The sequence below is a fragment of the Ailuropoda melanoleuca genome, chromosome 9 (genome assembly GCF_002007445.2).
Source record: "Ailuropoda melanoleuca isolate Jingjing chromosome 9, ASM200744v2, whole genome shotgun sequence".
Classification (NCBI taxonomy): domain Eukaryota; kingdom Metazoa; phylum Chordata; class Mammalia; order Carnivora; family Ursidae; genus Ailuropoda; species Ailuropoda melanoleuca.
In genome coordinates, this window is record NC_048226.1 from 67,895,098 (window position 1) to 67,910,776 (window position 15,679).

Genomic DNA, 15,679 nt, shown 5'->3' on the forward strand with positions numbered 1-15,679 from the left:
GTTATCAAATTCCAAGACTGATGTCTAGTCTGTTAACTCACCTGGGAGAAGATCTCTTTCTGGAATGCTCATCCATTTGGTATGTCTACCCAGTTCCTCCCTCACTTCTTTTAGATTTTTGCACTAATGTCATCTAGGAGAGATCTTTCCGGTTTGTTCTATATAAAACAGCACTACCCAAAACTCTAGTCACTTTTTTCCACACCCTGTATTTTCCTTGGGACCCATCGTGTGACATCATTTTAAGCTCTATGTATGTGTTTTTTATGTCTCTCTCCCCCAACTACAACATAAGCCCATTGAAGCCAGGGTATCTGTTTATTTGATACAGTGCTGTGTATCTCCAAATCTACTTGTTACCTGGTTGAATGAGTAAATAAATTGGCAGAAATCACAAAAATTCTGACTGTTATATGAAGTATGGTGATGAAATTTGAACTAAATTTAAAAACCGCAAACTCCCTTTCACTATTCATCTATTAAATAATGGCTACCAAAACACTGTAACTCTCCCCAAGTTTAAAATACTATTTTGAGCATTCAAAGCCTACCAGCATGTACATACTGGCTTTTAGCAATTGTATCTCATACTTTAGTAAGGGAAAGAAATGAAACAAGCCCATAAAAAGGAACCATATAGAACATAGCCCTGAGAATCCTGATGACTCTGATTAGAAAGGCAAAATGATCAGAGGAACAGGAGTTTAGGTATTTTGCTCATGTAGGAACAAATAGCTATGATGGTTTTTAATATGTGTTTTATTTATCCTTTGGTGATCAAAGTTGTATTTAGACAATATGCTACGAAAAGTCTTACATATTTACAAATCAACCCAATTTTTGGTGAAGAAAAGAGTGATGGATTGTGTGAATTTAACATAAAAGCTAACTAATTCAGTGCTCTGAAGATATGAATTTGTACATTCAAGAGAATCCAGTTAAAATGGCGGTCCACATAATGAACAGCAGGTATACCATTTTAATCTTTGTATTCTCTCTCACTACTATATGATCCCCCCGCCCCCGCCCCCCAGACCTTAAAGAAAGCAAAGTACAAAGGGTCTCTCAAAGACTTTGGTGAGTTAAGGCCTGTCTTGAACCCTGGAGTATTCTCCTGTTCTAGGCTGGTCCTAGAGTTGAGCTCCAGGAGAATCTGGCTTGGTCCTAAATTAATTCAAGTTTGAATGACTCCTGGGAGATGAAGAACTCCTGAAGCCAGCTGAAAGGTTTAGATCATTTTTTCAAGTGAGACTGGGGCGGTACTGGTTGAGGGTACAACCAGAAGAGGAATGGGGTAATCTGAATGCACTGACCTTCTACACTGACCTACTTTTGCTGTATTCCTCCAAAAATCCTTTAGCTTTCCATTTAATCTATGGCCTTTTACAGAAAGGTCAAGAGGTAGTCAACATATTCATACATATTATTTTCATTAAGAATTAACTATGTAACAGGAAATCAGAAAAATCACCAATGCATTTTATAGAGGCTATAAGGATACAAAGCATTTAATTAAAATTACTAGCTTATTTCATGATCTTATGTTGCCAGAGTAGAATCTCTTAGAATAGTATTTTAAGATCTTTTTTTCTGTTAAGATGAGGATTTATAATACTTATCTCTTCACAATTTAATGATAGATCTATTTACTTTCCAACCAATTCACTTTTAAAAATAAAATATGTTGATGACTAAAGCAGCTTATTTCTGGAAGAAAGGCAGGTATTAGAAATGAAGAAAGGATTCCTTGTGTGTCAACACTGTTTGTTGAGAGGTTCAGCAAATGCTTCCTTTTGGGGTGCGACCAGTATACAGAATCATCTCAATGACTTGCAATACTTATAAGTAACTGCCATGTGGCAAATGAGTATTCATATTCTTATAAAAATACCTGCACATAAACCATAAAGCAGCAATACATTAGTATTTACATTTATTTAATGTATGCAGTTTACACACTCACTATTGAACAAAATTGGAATGCAAATATACAAATACCATAATAAGCATTATCAAATAACTGGCACTAGTGTTATAAGCATATTAATGGACCTAGTGAGAAAAAGTGGTGGAAGAAGACTGCAGCCCATGGCATTTTTCTTTTTATTAAAAGAAAACGCTCAGTAGCACCATAATGGTAATACTTAACAGAAACACATAAGATGGAACATTTCAACTGCTATCTTTGAGGTTAACCTGTTTTATTTAAGTGAATTATACAGGAAAGTAACAGTACAGGCAGTATTTTGGCCAACTTCTGTTTATGTCAGCTGAACACCTTCCACAAACAAAAGTAAAATAAAATAAAGCCAGCCATACATGGACCCCTCCTTAGTACTTGGTACAAACTCTGCACCATGCTTTGATTTCATGATTGGAGAAGATACGCATGTGTTAAAACTGAGGTTATGTATTCACTAAAGCCTGAGTGTGTCTTTGGTAGGCTAATACTTTTTCAGCATTGTTATTATTACTCATATTTATGTTTATCTATCTTGTATTTGTCTACATAATCCAAGGTGGCTAGAGAGGACATAATGGGAAACAGTACAGCAAAATCCTCAAACAACTAGGCCCTTAAAATCCAGTCTATTCCAAAGGCACCAAGAATCAATGGGGTGCAAACTTCCCCTTGGTGGAAGGTGACTTTTTTTATTAATACTTACAAACTAATGGAATTTTATTTTATAGTTTTATATATCGTTATTTGGTGCTGTCAGTCTACTTAATTACCTACCTTTACATTTTGCTTCTAAGATGGCATCAACAATATACAAGATATATAGAGTACCAGGTATTTCTATTTCAAAGTTGTGCAAAAACTGCCACAATCTTGCTCAAAGTGTCTAAGTATCCAAATGGTAGCAAATGGGCTGCATTAAGCTTTATATATCCACATTGCATACGAAGAAAAAAATGAAATTTATGCCCAGTTATGAATAGAAATGTTACAAGAGTATCATATACTGAGAGTAACCTGCAAGGTTCTTTAAACAGTATCCCTTAGTGGTTTCAATAAAATGTCACTAACCACTTACCCCTAAGCCTCAGGTTTTCTTCATAACAATGTTTCTAACTGCATTAGTATTTTATATTGATTATAAATTAAGCCAAATTTCTAACTAAATACACAAGTATGTGCTTCAAGCAACATTTTGTGGCAAACACACAAAACATACTTCTCTTATGAATTATTGTCCTTACAATAATGCACTTTTAAAGCCTTCATTTCATAGTTTGGTAATTAAGATCCACATGAAACACAATGCTTTGCTGAACATAGAAAATGTATCTGCATTAGATTACGTAACCCAGCATTTGCTGGTAACGTGAAACTTAAAGTAGTCACATGTAGTTCAACCAGCTCCAAACAAGGTTGTTCAGTGGTAATTAATTTGCAGCATTTATAGGCCTAAATTTCAGTCTGAATTGCAACTTTTAATTCCATTGTCTGATGTGAGTGGTTGTTATTCGTTTCTTTTAGTGCATCACCAAAATATAAATCAACATTGGGTTTTATTCCACTGTTACCATGTTCTTCAGCAATATGATTCAACTGTGGAACTTCTGAACATGAAGCAGTTTTGGTAAGCACAGAAATGCTACACTGATGTGGGGAATTTTCCAGACGATCGTTTTCTACCTCAGGAAGAATGTTAACAGTAGCAAAGCGGGCATGATAATCATTGGAACCATGACTACAAGAAGTTTTCATGCTTTCTAAGTCAGAACAACTAAATTCAGAAAAATGACTAGAGTGGGAATCTGCTACAGATGGCATACTGTCACTGAGGGATGGAGCCTCAAATTCACTTGAGTTCGTGCTTTGTTGTTCTAACAACTGTGCATCCATGTCCTCTCTGGTCTCATTTATCTTCATGTTACTCTTTTTCCTCAATTTACCGCTTTTTGCTTTCTTTCCTGCTGTTGCTTCTTTGGACCACTTGGTGGCACCAGATTTACCTTCGGGCAAGCCACTGGATGAACCACCAGGATGACTTCGGGTGGCACTGCCATCCTCCACACTACTGCTTCCACTGTTGTGCCTGAATTTGGATGGCTTTGATTCAATATCTACTTGCACCTCCATACTGTTGCCTTCTCTGGAACATAAGAGTAACAGATAAATACATTCCTTCCTTTTATTTTTATTGAGGTAACAACAAAGGGAGAGGGATCTGTGTGAAAAATTCAAAGACTACATAAAAGCTTATCAGAACAAATTAATGAGGGATATGTTCTATTAAAATATTACTTGAAATAGAGGACTATATTTATTTTTATTATTTTAAAACATTTTATTTATTTGACAGAGAGAGCACAAGCAGGGGGAGCAGCAGAGTGAGAGGAAAAAGCAGGCTCCCGGCTGAGCAGGGAGCCTGAAGGGCTCAATCCCAGGACCCAGGATCATGACCTGAGCCAAAGGCAGACGCTTAACTGACTGAGACCACCCAGGCGCTCCGAGACTGTATTTATAATAATGTTTCAATTAAAAAAAATAGAAGTAGCTACATTTATTGCTTATGCTGTTCCAGGTACTATGTTACCTTCTCCATTTTTTTTTTCAGAACAGCTTTATTGAGATATAATTTACATATCACAAAGTTCACCTGTTTAAAGTGCACAATTCAATGGTTCTTATATAGTATATTCACAGAGTTGTGCAACTATCACCACCAACTAAATTCAGAACATTTTCATCATTCCTAAAAAAACCCCTGTATCCACTAGCAGCCTGTTGCCATCCTTTCCTGCCCCCAATCCCTGGTAACCATTAATCTGTTTTCTGTCTCTACGGATTTGCTTACTCTGGACATTTCATCATTTTCTTTTCCTGGAGAACCTACGAGCTGGTAACCTTATTTATGATAATTTTACCTAATGACAGGAATAATTCTTTTAAAATTAATTTTAAGGGGCGCCTGGGTGGCTCAGTCAGTTAAGTGTCAGACTCTTGATTTCGGCTCAGGTCATGATCTCAGGGTCCTGGGATCAAGTCCTGCATTGGGCTCTGCGCTCAGTGCGGAGTCAGCTTGGGATTCTCTCTCTCCCTCTCTCTCTGCCCCTCTCCTTCCTTGTGCTCTCTAAAATAAATAAATAAAATCTTTTAAAAAATTAAAAGAAAATAACTGAAAAAATACTTTAACTGTTTAACAGTTCTTTCCTTACTTGTCCAATGGGATGTACGAGTTCAGAATAGATCCTGCCATTGCTTTGGTGCTCGCATTATCACTAACTGTTCCCAAGCTCACTGTGCCAGATTCTCCACTTAGACTGTACCGTTCTTTCTGTACATCTGCTTGTACTTCCAACCTTAAAGAGCAGGGAGCAGATAAAAACTGAAATTACATATAACACCAGACTACTATAATATGTATCTTCAAATAATTCAGCTGAGACCCCTAGTAACAAGAAACTATTATAGAAACAACTATCAGCATTTTTTTTTAGTTTTCTTTTATTTGATTATTCAAATTCTACTGCAGCACACTAAACAGTACCAGCCATCCAAATAAAATAAAAATCAGCTGTCTGCCAAGTAAGGTAGTAACAGAGTAACACAAAAAGGACATAAAGGATTTTAATTAAATATGCTTACCATGTCTGAATGTGAAACAAAATCTGAATACATTAAAAACCAGCCTACATGACAGATCAGTGGATTAAAACATCCTGAGCCTCTGTATATTAAAAATGATCCTCTAAATTTAATACCCGATTCTTTAAAAAAAGACATAATAAACGCTACTATAGCTTAAAAGAATTTGTGTTTAAAAGCATAAAAGTAAACTATCTAAAAAAAATTAAAAAATAAAAAGCAAATTACCTAAAAATAAGATAAATATGACCAATTAATCTTTTAGTTTATGCATACTCTCCTACATTTAAAAAAAAACAACAAAGCTAATAAACAGAAGTAAAGAATAGTGAATTAGATAAGAAAAAAAAGGAAGACAAAAATGCTTTAATTTCTCCTACTTATCTGTATGGCTGTTGGTAAGAGACTTGGTGAGAACGAAATAAGCAGTAACACATAAAAGAATTCCAGAGGACTAGACTACCCTGGCCTCACTTCTCACACTCCCACACATCCTGACTCCAGCTGCTCCCCCAGACCTCAGCCAGTGTCTCCTTTTCGAGCATCTAGCTGTTGCCAGCTCCAGAGGTAAGGTCTAGGCTTAAGTACTGCCTTTACTGTGTCCACCAAAGCAGCCCCAGCACTGATTCATAACATCAAATCTGACAAATGCAGTGAAGAAATTAGCAGAATGCGATGCCTTAGATTTGGTTTTTACCACACCATGTGTATAAAATATTATGACAGAAAATTCAAACAAGTAAAAATTATACTGTTTACCACTAAATTTCATTAATATTACTGTTTTCAGCCCTGACACAGAATTATACATAATCATCATGATTACATAATCTTCAAAACTCTCATCTAACAATTGGTAGTTAACAGAAGAAAACAGAGCACATTTTTCTTACCTGTTAAAACAGTTCACCATGGCGCTTCCTGACAGACTCCCCGTTATACTGGCTCCAGCTAGGGCCATGGTACTAGCTGTCTCACTCAGGTTGTCTCGAATGGCTCCTATTCGATCCATGTGGCTTCCACTTGCACTCAAACTGCCAGTCAGACCACCAACACTTCCCTCCCCTATGCTAGGGTTGTGTCTGGCTTCTGCTACTGAAGTCGTGTCTAAATGCAAATATTTCAAAAATTAAGTAAGTGTGATTATTAAATTCCCTCTTCTTAAATTCCTCCATGATTTCAGATAGGACATTTTACTATACAACCTGCACAGGAATAGAAAAGACATCTGGAGTCAGGAACACATAACGATGGGATAAGAGGAAAGGGAACTATCTCTAACTTGTAAAACTGGATTAGGGACTGGCTCTCAGTATTAAATGGTCACCACGCTTTTACTGTAATAGCACTGTATGGTGAGAGATGGTAGCTACACTTGTGGTGAACATATCATAATGTAGAAACTTGCTGAATCACAACGTTGAAGATTTGAAATTAACATAACGTTTGTGTCAACTACGCTCATATTAAGAAAGAAAAAAAGAAATGAGAACTGAGAAGAAATGGGAGGAGAGAAGTGGTTTCCTACTTTTGTTAAGATTAAAGATATTAACATTTTTGTATGGTAATGGAAACAAAGATCTTTTATTGGTGAAATCAATCACCTACTATGTTCCAGGTTTTTTCTTTTCTTTTCTTTTTTAAGATATGTCAGAGAGAGACAGAATAAGCAGGGGGAGCAGCAGGCAGAGGGAGAAGTAGCTCCCCACTGAGCAAGGAGCCTGATGCGGGGCTTGATCCCAGGACCCTGGGATCATGACCTGAGCCAAAGGCAGACGCTTAACCCGCTGAGCCACCCAGGCATCCCTATGTTCCAGGTTTTAAAAATATAATAACAAAGAAGACAGTTATAGCCCTCACCCCTAAGATACCAAGTAAACAAAAAACCAAGTTATTACATAATGTGATAAGTGCTTTTAAGGAATCAAACTTTTACCTTCAATCTAAAGTAAATTGGCTTGAAATTCTCAAAAAAAAAAAAAAGTCACCACTTCTTTTAAAAATCCAGATGACTTAAGAATTCTATAAAAAATCTGACAGTTGAAAGATTTAGCTGACTCCAGAGGAAAATATGTGAATTTTCCATAAGGGTTTTTTATTTAAAGTGCTTATTATTCTCCAGGTCAATAAAGTGGGCCAAAAGTTGATTTCTAGGTACGTTCTACAGATCTAATTGTCTACAAGCTATTACAAGATCTGATACCACTATATTACATAAAATTATCCGGGGGAAGACTATTCCAGGCAGAGGAAACTGCAAATTTAAAAGCCTAGAGGTGGAGGTGTACTTGGCATCCTCAAAAACATCAAGGAGGGTTGGTATTAAATAGGAGAGTAACAAGAGATGAGTTCAGAGATGAAGCCAAGGACAGATCATGTCGGGCCATATAGGCCATGATAAGGATGGTGGGTTTTTCCTTCAGTACAGCTGGAAGCACTAGGAGAGTTCTGAGCATAAGACAGACATGATCTGACTTACGTTTCAGAAGTATCACTACAGCTACACTGTGGAATAGTAAGCAGATGAGAAGCTGACAGATCAGCTAAAGGGGCTATTACAACAGTCCAAGAAAAAGGATAGTAGCTTGGACTAATGGAATAGCAGTAGAGAAGGTGAGAAATGGTTGGATTATGGCTAAATATTGAAGGAAGCACCAAAATCAGCTGTCAGATCAGATGTAGGGTAAGAAGGGAAAAGGAGGAATCACTGTAAGTGAAGGTTTCTGGTCCAACCAACAGCAAGAATGGAGAGGCTATTTGATGAGGTGAGAATGATGACTGGAGAGAACAGGTTTTAGAGTGAAGAGTTTGGTTACAAACAAGTTAACCTTGAAATTCTTGTTAGACATTGAAGGGTAGATTAACGAGGAGAGTTAGATGTACAAATGTGAAGCTCAGAGGAGAGTTCTAGCCTAGATTCAAATTTACAAGTGGTCAGTCGACATATTTAATAGGTGAGATGACCCAGGGAATGAGTGTAGATGAAGACTGAGAAGGAATGGCTAGGAGATACGATATGAAAAATGGTTTCTCAGAAGAAAAGAAAAGAAAATGTTTCAAGGAGGAGAGCATGGTCTACCATGTCAGATGAATTGTTATATTAATGAAAACCAAAAGCTGACCATTATATCTGGTAACACGGAGGTCACTCTGACTCTGCTTTGGTGGAGTGGTGGAGATAAAACCCTGGCGTGGCAGGGACCAAATCTGATTAGAGTGGGTTCAAGAGAGAATGGGAGGTAAGAAAGTGGACATTATCTCTGCACATCTGCCTGATTATTTCCTGAAAACAAATTTCTATAACAAATTTCTATGAGGGCCTTTTCATTCTCCAGGTATTTTTCTAATTCATATTTCTTTGAATAACATTGGGTTAAAGATACTCTCTATTCACTGGCCATCTGTATTTCTTTTATGAATTACCTTTCTCTTCATACCCTGTTCTTACCAATTTGTATTGTTTCAGGCAAAATTTAAGATTCAAAGCCTGGAATTTCTAAGACATTACATTTCCAGTGTAGGTTAGGTACCTAGAACTCTTTCACCCTCTTTCATCCATTCACCTTTCCCAGGTAATTCATTTCACTGATGTACATCAGGATGAATGCTATTAGGCCTAGTGAAGGAGGGCAATGGAAATTCTAATTTGCATGTTATCTATTTCCCTAACAAACTATTAATAAGTACATCTTCTTCCTTTGCTTAAAAGACTTACCTACAGCTGTGTTAGTTCCACCAACATTTATATCATTTTCGTCATCAAATTCAATCCTGACTCCTTTTCCATTGCCTGCTGAGACTCCACAACCTCCACTTCGACAGAGAGAAATTGGAACAACGCCATAGACATAGGCTAACATAATAGGAACACCAATACCTAAAGAGGAATTAAATTATTAATTATAAGTTAAAAAATAAATCACAGAAACATGAGTTCTTAGAAAGCCTTTTCAAGAGAAAGTGTACGGGAGAAAAGTGCTGTTGTTCTTCAACCCTTGCCCAAAATAGATTTACCTAACTGTTAAGGCTCACAAATTTAAAACTTCCAAACTTTCAGGTGACACACATGAGGAGAGAAAAAAAAAAAAAAAAAAGCAAGGCTTTTTGTTTTTAAGTGCCACAGCTCTAAACCATATGGAGTGAGCGTGGGTATCGGCCTATAAGAATTTACCTATTATCCTAACTCTAGGCTCTTGAGTCTATAATACTTTTAACCAATATAGTTACTCAATGAAAGGCTCAGCTTAAATTGTCCTTAAATAAATAAAAAAGTAACTCTCTTATCTTCCACAATATAATGCTTTGTCTTAAAAAATCCTTCCACAAAACTTAAATTCTACAAAATTTGAGGTAATCAATTTTTAAGCATTTTCTTACCTACAGTTACTGCAGCTACAACTGGAGATACTATTACAGACAATGTTACACCACCTGTTATAGCCAAATTCCGTTTGTGCTTTGAAACGTCTTTGCCTTCATATCGATTGTGAATCTTGAATTAAAAATAAAAATGGGGTGCGGGTTTAAAGAAAAAACACATTACATATTTAATTTAAATGAAATAGTCCTACTTTTGCTAGTAATTTAAAGTGATTTCTTTTATAATTTCATTCACTTAAGTGTCCTAATTCAAGATGACCCTTTTGTTCTTAAACCATATTCTTACACATAATTTAGTCCTTATTAATAATTTGCTTAAATAAGACAGTAATTTAATAGATTTTACTTTGTGTTTACTTTTAAACAGTCTTGAGCAAATGTATAATCTTATTCAAGAATAGTAAAATCATGTTTTGAGCAAAGAAAAAGGAATTAAGAATATTATTTTCAACATAGACATGGATTGGATGTTTGACTAATAGGATTACTTCTAAGAAATTTAGCATCCCACCTTTCTAAATAAGCATCCCTAGGAGCACCTGGGTGGCTCAGCTGGTTAAGCATCTGCCTTTGGCTCAGGTCATGGTTCCAGGGTCCTGGGTTTGAGCCCCACTTTGGGCTCCTTGCTCAGGGGGGAGCCTGCTTTTCCCTCTCCACCCCTCTTGTGCTCCCTCTCCTCCCTGCTTATACCCTCCATCTGTCTCTCTCTCTCAAATAAATAAATATAATCTTTAAAATAAATAAATAAGTATCCCTAAATGGTAAAAGTTGGCTCTTCTAGGGGAGACTAGAAGCCACACTTTTTTTTTAATTGACCTTAACAATCAGTACTAATAGGCATACATCACTAAATAAGTCAATTTTTTTTTCTTGGATCCTTTTTTATAAAGAAAAACATTATCAAATGACTTAGAATCCTGGGGTCTCGTTAATAGCTCAAAGTAAAAAGTAGAAAGAGTCAAAAAGAAGAATGCTGCCAGAGGACGAGTTAGATCTACTTAGCATCTTTGTACAGAATAGGTGTTAATAAACAGAATTTAATACCACACTGAAAGTGGCTTGTGAGATGTATCAACTTCAAGACAGCCCAGTATCTTTGGTCTCATGGTTTGCAAGCGCTAACGCTAATAAAGTACACTTCCCTTCTGTTTCAAGACATATTCGAAACAGCCCTCAAAAGCATACAGGTGGGACACCTGGGTGGCTCAGTCGGTTAAGCGTCTGCCTTCAGCTCAGGTCATGATCCCAGGGTCCTGGGATTGAGTCCCACATCTGGCTCCTTGCTCAGCGGGGAGCCTGCTTCTCCCTCTGCCTGCTCTGCCTGCAGCTCTCCCTGCTTGTGCTCTCTGACAAACAACTAAGATTTTTTAAAAAGTGTACAGTTAGTCTCTAAAATAAAATACTTGACTTTTGAACAATGTTACAGGTGAGGTTTAACAGAATTATTATTATGTGGTTATCTTGAAGGCTATAAAGTACAATGACTCTTATGAGATATATGAACGTGAGAAAGCTGGGGTGGGGAGGTGGGCGAAGCATGCATGGACAAGAAGCATTCGTATTTCCTAGTCAGAATCCTGCCAGCATTGACTGTACACTCCTAGGGAACGGGCCTCTATGCTTCCCTAGGTAGTCCATGTAGGCAGAGATGGCAGACTCCGGAGCAAGGCATCCTTCATTATCCCTCAGTACCGCAGCTAATTCTCGCTCCTCTCCCCACTACCATTCCTGAAAAATGTAGCAATGAAGCAGAGAAAAGCCAAAGCTAAAAAACTGACAGAGTAGACAGGAATCTTCCAGAAAATTTTGTATCCTTAAGCACCAATGCTCAATTACAGTGATCATATCGTTCTATTTCTGGTCCAACTTAATTTTTTCTGTTCTACTGCTTTGTGCCACATTTCTATTTGTTATTGTAAATAAAGACTAAGCTTTTAGGTACTTCATCAACTTAGCGGGTTTTCCTCGGCTGCTTTGTATCCTTAAACACCACAGAGAACACTGTTCCAATGGAAAACTAATTCATCAACTTGTAAGCCTTTGGGTATATGTTTGAAAAAAGGAAACTTGTAATTGCACCTAAGACATGAACAATGAAGTAAATAATCTCTTCTCTATAAATTATTTGTAGGTGTGTGCAGTACAACAATCTCTCCTTCCCTTCTACTTCTAAGTATCTATTTTATTTTTAGCAAAGCCTTGCTTTGGATAACCACATGAAGGATTATATAATCAGCTACCATGTTTGGGACCTTAAACAAATTTAGTTAATTAAAACCTTCTCAAATAAACATTTAGGTCACAAGTATCCATGTTTATCCTTGGTCCTAAAGCTTATTTTTTAAAAATAGTATGTACTGTTATTTTTCTGATTATAAAAGTAATAGATGTTGAATATTTAAAAATGGGGCTGTTATATGGAAGAGGATCAGCCTCCTCTTGAGTTTAGTCCCAAGAATTATAACCAGAACTTAATGAAACAATTTAAAGGGAAACAGACTCTGACTCAATGTAACAATTATAGACAGGTGGCAACAGAATGGGCTGCTTCAGGAGTTCGTGATGTCCCCAACACTAAAGTGCCCAAATGGCTAGAGAAATGATCAGGGATCTCACATAAAGAATGTGTGTATCTAGTTTCAAATCCTAACTGTTTCTATCTGTATAACTGAAAATAAATTACATAAACTTTCCCAAACCTCAACATTCTAACACATAAATTTCTATGAGGTTAAAATGAGTCAAAGTGCGTAAAACACCTACCACACAGTAAGGGTTCATCAAATGTTATTTCTTTTAATTCCTGTACTTTATTCTGCTTGAGTTCAGGGTTACGATTAAATTTTTTTTTTTTAAGGTTTATTTTAGAGAAAATGAGAGTGTGTGTGACGTGAGTTGGGAGGAGGGGTAGAGGGAGGAAATCAAGCAGACTTCCCACGGAGCACGGAGCCTGCTGCTGGGCTTGATCTGAGGACGCATGAGATCATGACCTGAGCCAAAACCAAGAGTTGGATGCCCAACCAAGTGAGCCACCCAGGTGCCCCCTAGAGAATTTTTGAAGTTACTTCTCAATTTTGAGATTCCATTAATGTAGACAGCAGCAGACCTCTTAGCCACTTCATAAATTATCCCTTTAACCTTTCAAAAAAGAATTATTGCTTAGCTAATGAAGTATAATTCATCACTCATAGGCCAGTGGTAATTACTGGTGTTTGGACTTACACAAGACTGTTATAATCTACAACAGCCTATTTTCTAATAGCAGTAATCTAAGAAAATAAAACCTTTGAACTAAAGTTCAAAATAATTCAGGAACTAGCTAATTATTCTTTGCCTTGAGGGCATGTGTTATTTAGCTATGAACTTTTTATAGACCTAACTTTACAAGGATATACCCATGAGAAAAATACCAGGTGTATCCTTCAATACTTTATACTTCAAGTTAGAAAGGAAATGTACTAAAGTTTTCAGATTCAGGTAATTTTAAAGCAAGTCTACTTTTTATGCATACATACAAGTTTGCCCAACACTGAAAATTTATTATCTTATGAAAAAATAAAATAGTTTTATAGTGAAGATACTAAAAATGCTCTTTTAAAACAAATAAAAAAAAAAAAAGAAAATCATGAGTCTTAAGCCTGAAGGTTTAGAGTAAGATAATGAATTAATAAGGAATTAAGCATTTTACCTTACGGCCCACATATACAGGAATGCCAATAATCATTGCAGGAATAGCAATGCCAGCTATTAAAGCAATTCCGACGGGAGCACCAACAAGTGTTCCCAGCTGCCACAGTATCTTCTTTTTTCGGCTCCAGGGTTTCTTCCCCCAAAAAGTACATCCTGATGGACTAATGGAAAAAATTATAACTGTAACTGCTATAAAGCATAACATCAACAAATGACTGTAATACACTAAAGTCATTAATGACATTAAATGACTCTAAAAGAATTCTCATATTCAGAAATGAGGTTTTTTTTTTTCTTTGAATTCTGAATTTGGCTTTTAATGATAAAAGCCAAAAAAAATCAATGTAAGAACCACCATCAGTTATTTTAAAAGGAAACTGATAGCTAGAATTCAGGTTAAATATTTATCCCTAGTCCTTCATTATCCTGAAAATGTTAGGTTAGTTTTTGAAGAGGAAATTAATGCAAAACATGCTTATTTTTAGGCATACAATTATCTGATTATATCAAACTCACTCTGTGGACTGAGGGAATTTATATTTAAGAAAATTAAATGGAAATATTTATGACCTAGCATAATTACAAGGGGGTATAAAATTCTAGCTTCTAGTTTAACAAAACAAACAAAAAAAGAAGAAATCTATGCTTCCTATTTTCGACTAATTAATCCCAACTAACTAGCACAATTTGGTTCCTTTTAAAATTTTTTAAAACACATATTTTATTCTTGTTTAAAAAATTTTTTCCAAAGATACATCATGAATTTATGTCTCACACTACCTGATGTACGTAACTAGAATAAAACACATCCCTCTCAGTATCTTATAAGCACCAAGTTTAAAAATCCTTAATATGGTCTCCAATTATCTTACAATATAAAATATTTAGATATAAATAGCTCTTTCTCCCCCCCAACCCTCCAAGTACTAAACAGGCCCAGCCCTGCTTAGCTTCCAGTATCAACAAGATTGGGCACATTCAGGATGGTATGGCATAGACTAAATAGCTCCTTCTATAAACTTACCTTAGATAATGTAAATCTGAGATTTCTTTCATACATAACCAACAAAACTCACAACCACAGACAGCACATGTCATGTGATTACAGCTCCCATCATTCATCTTTATTATATAAGCAGCACATCGTGGACACGGCTTTATATCATCAGCTATTAGGAAAATAGAGAGACCTGTTTATTACATAAAACTAGTCTAAAAATAACAATTTCTAGTAGATAATCAATTACAACAATGCCAAAAAATCTTAACGTATATAGTTTCTGAACTATAGCTTTAGCCAAAAATTTTTAGTACATAAAGTATTTTTTCCAAAGAAATGCTATGGAGAACATCTATATAGCTTTTTTAAAAAGTATTTTTCTTCCTTTCTGAGAAAAGGAACATGTCTTACGTTAAATTTTCAAATTGTAAACATTTTCAAACACAGTAGAACAATGAGACCAAAGAGTAACAAAATAATAAAAAGAGGAAGGAGAACCAAGGACAGCCCTAGGCAAACTGCAAACTACATAAAGTTTGTCTTTGTTCCAACCCCATAACTGTCTTTTCTGGTGGCACTTCATATTCTAGAACTTTTCTAACCATCTCCGCTTTATTAAAATGTAAATATTCTTTATACTAGAGAATAGTTATCTTTGTCTTTTTAAAAATCATTTATTCAAACGCTGTTGCTGTACCCTCCTTGTATAATAATATGGTTACAATGCACAAAAGTCCCAAGTTAAAATCAAATGGTACATAACTTTCGGTATCACTGACATAGAATAAAAGCTATCCCAAATCATACAACTACTTTGAACCTTGGCATCTACTTAATAGAAGCCAGTAAATTATTTTACTATTATTAGCCAGCTATATTTTCCAATTACACTCAGTTAAGAAAAGATAGGTGTAGTACTAGCTGCTGAATTCAAGTACTTGTTCCATTTTCTTACATGATAAGCATTAAACTACATTTACATTTTCCTTTCTAAGTCAAATTTTACCTGT

General features: G+C 35.9%; 1 protein-coding gene across 2 annotated transcripts in view; it reads right to left on the minus strand.

Annotated features, from left to right (window-relative positions):
• Window positions 1-1,916: 1,916 nt before the first annotated feature.
• Window positions 1,917-15,679, minus strand: part of RNF19A (ring finger protein 19A, RBR E3 ubiquitin protein ligase) — a 52,971-nt gene continuing 39,208 nt past the window's right edge. The window contains exons 4-10 of one of the 2 annotated variants that reach the window (XM_002913982.4): window positions 14,694-14,838; window positions 13,668-13,830; window positions 9,977-10,091; window positions 9,315-9,476; window positions 6,493-6,706; window positions 5,170-5,313; window positions 1,917-4,103 (exon numbers count right to left, since the gene is read on the minus strand). In XM_002913982.4, the coding sequence (XP_002914028.1) occupies window positions 3,413-4,103; window positions 5,170-5,313; window positions 6,493-6,706; window positions 9,315-9,476; window positions 9,977-10,091; window positions 13,668-13,830; window positions 14,694-14,838 (1,634 nt within the window). In that variant the 3' untranslated portion in view covers window positions 1,917-3,412. The remainder of the gene's footprint in view (window positions 4,104-5,169; window positions 5,314-6,492; window positions 6,707-9,314; window positions 9,477-9,976; window positions 10,092-13,667; window positions 13,831-14,693; window positions 14,839-15,679) is intronic. The other variant, XM_011237141.3, reaches the window with a different exon arrangement.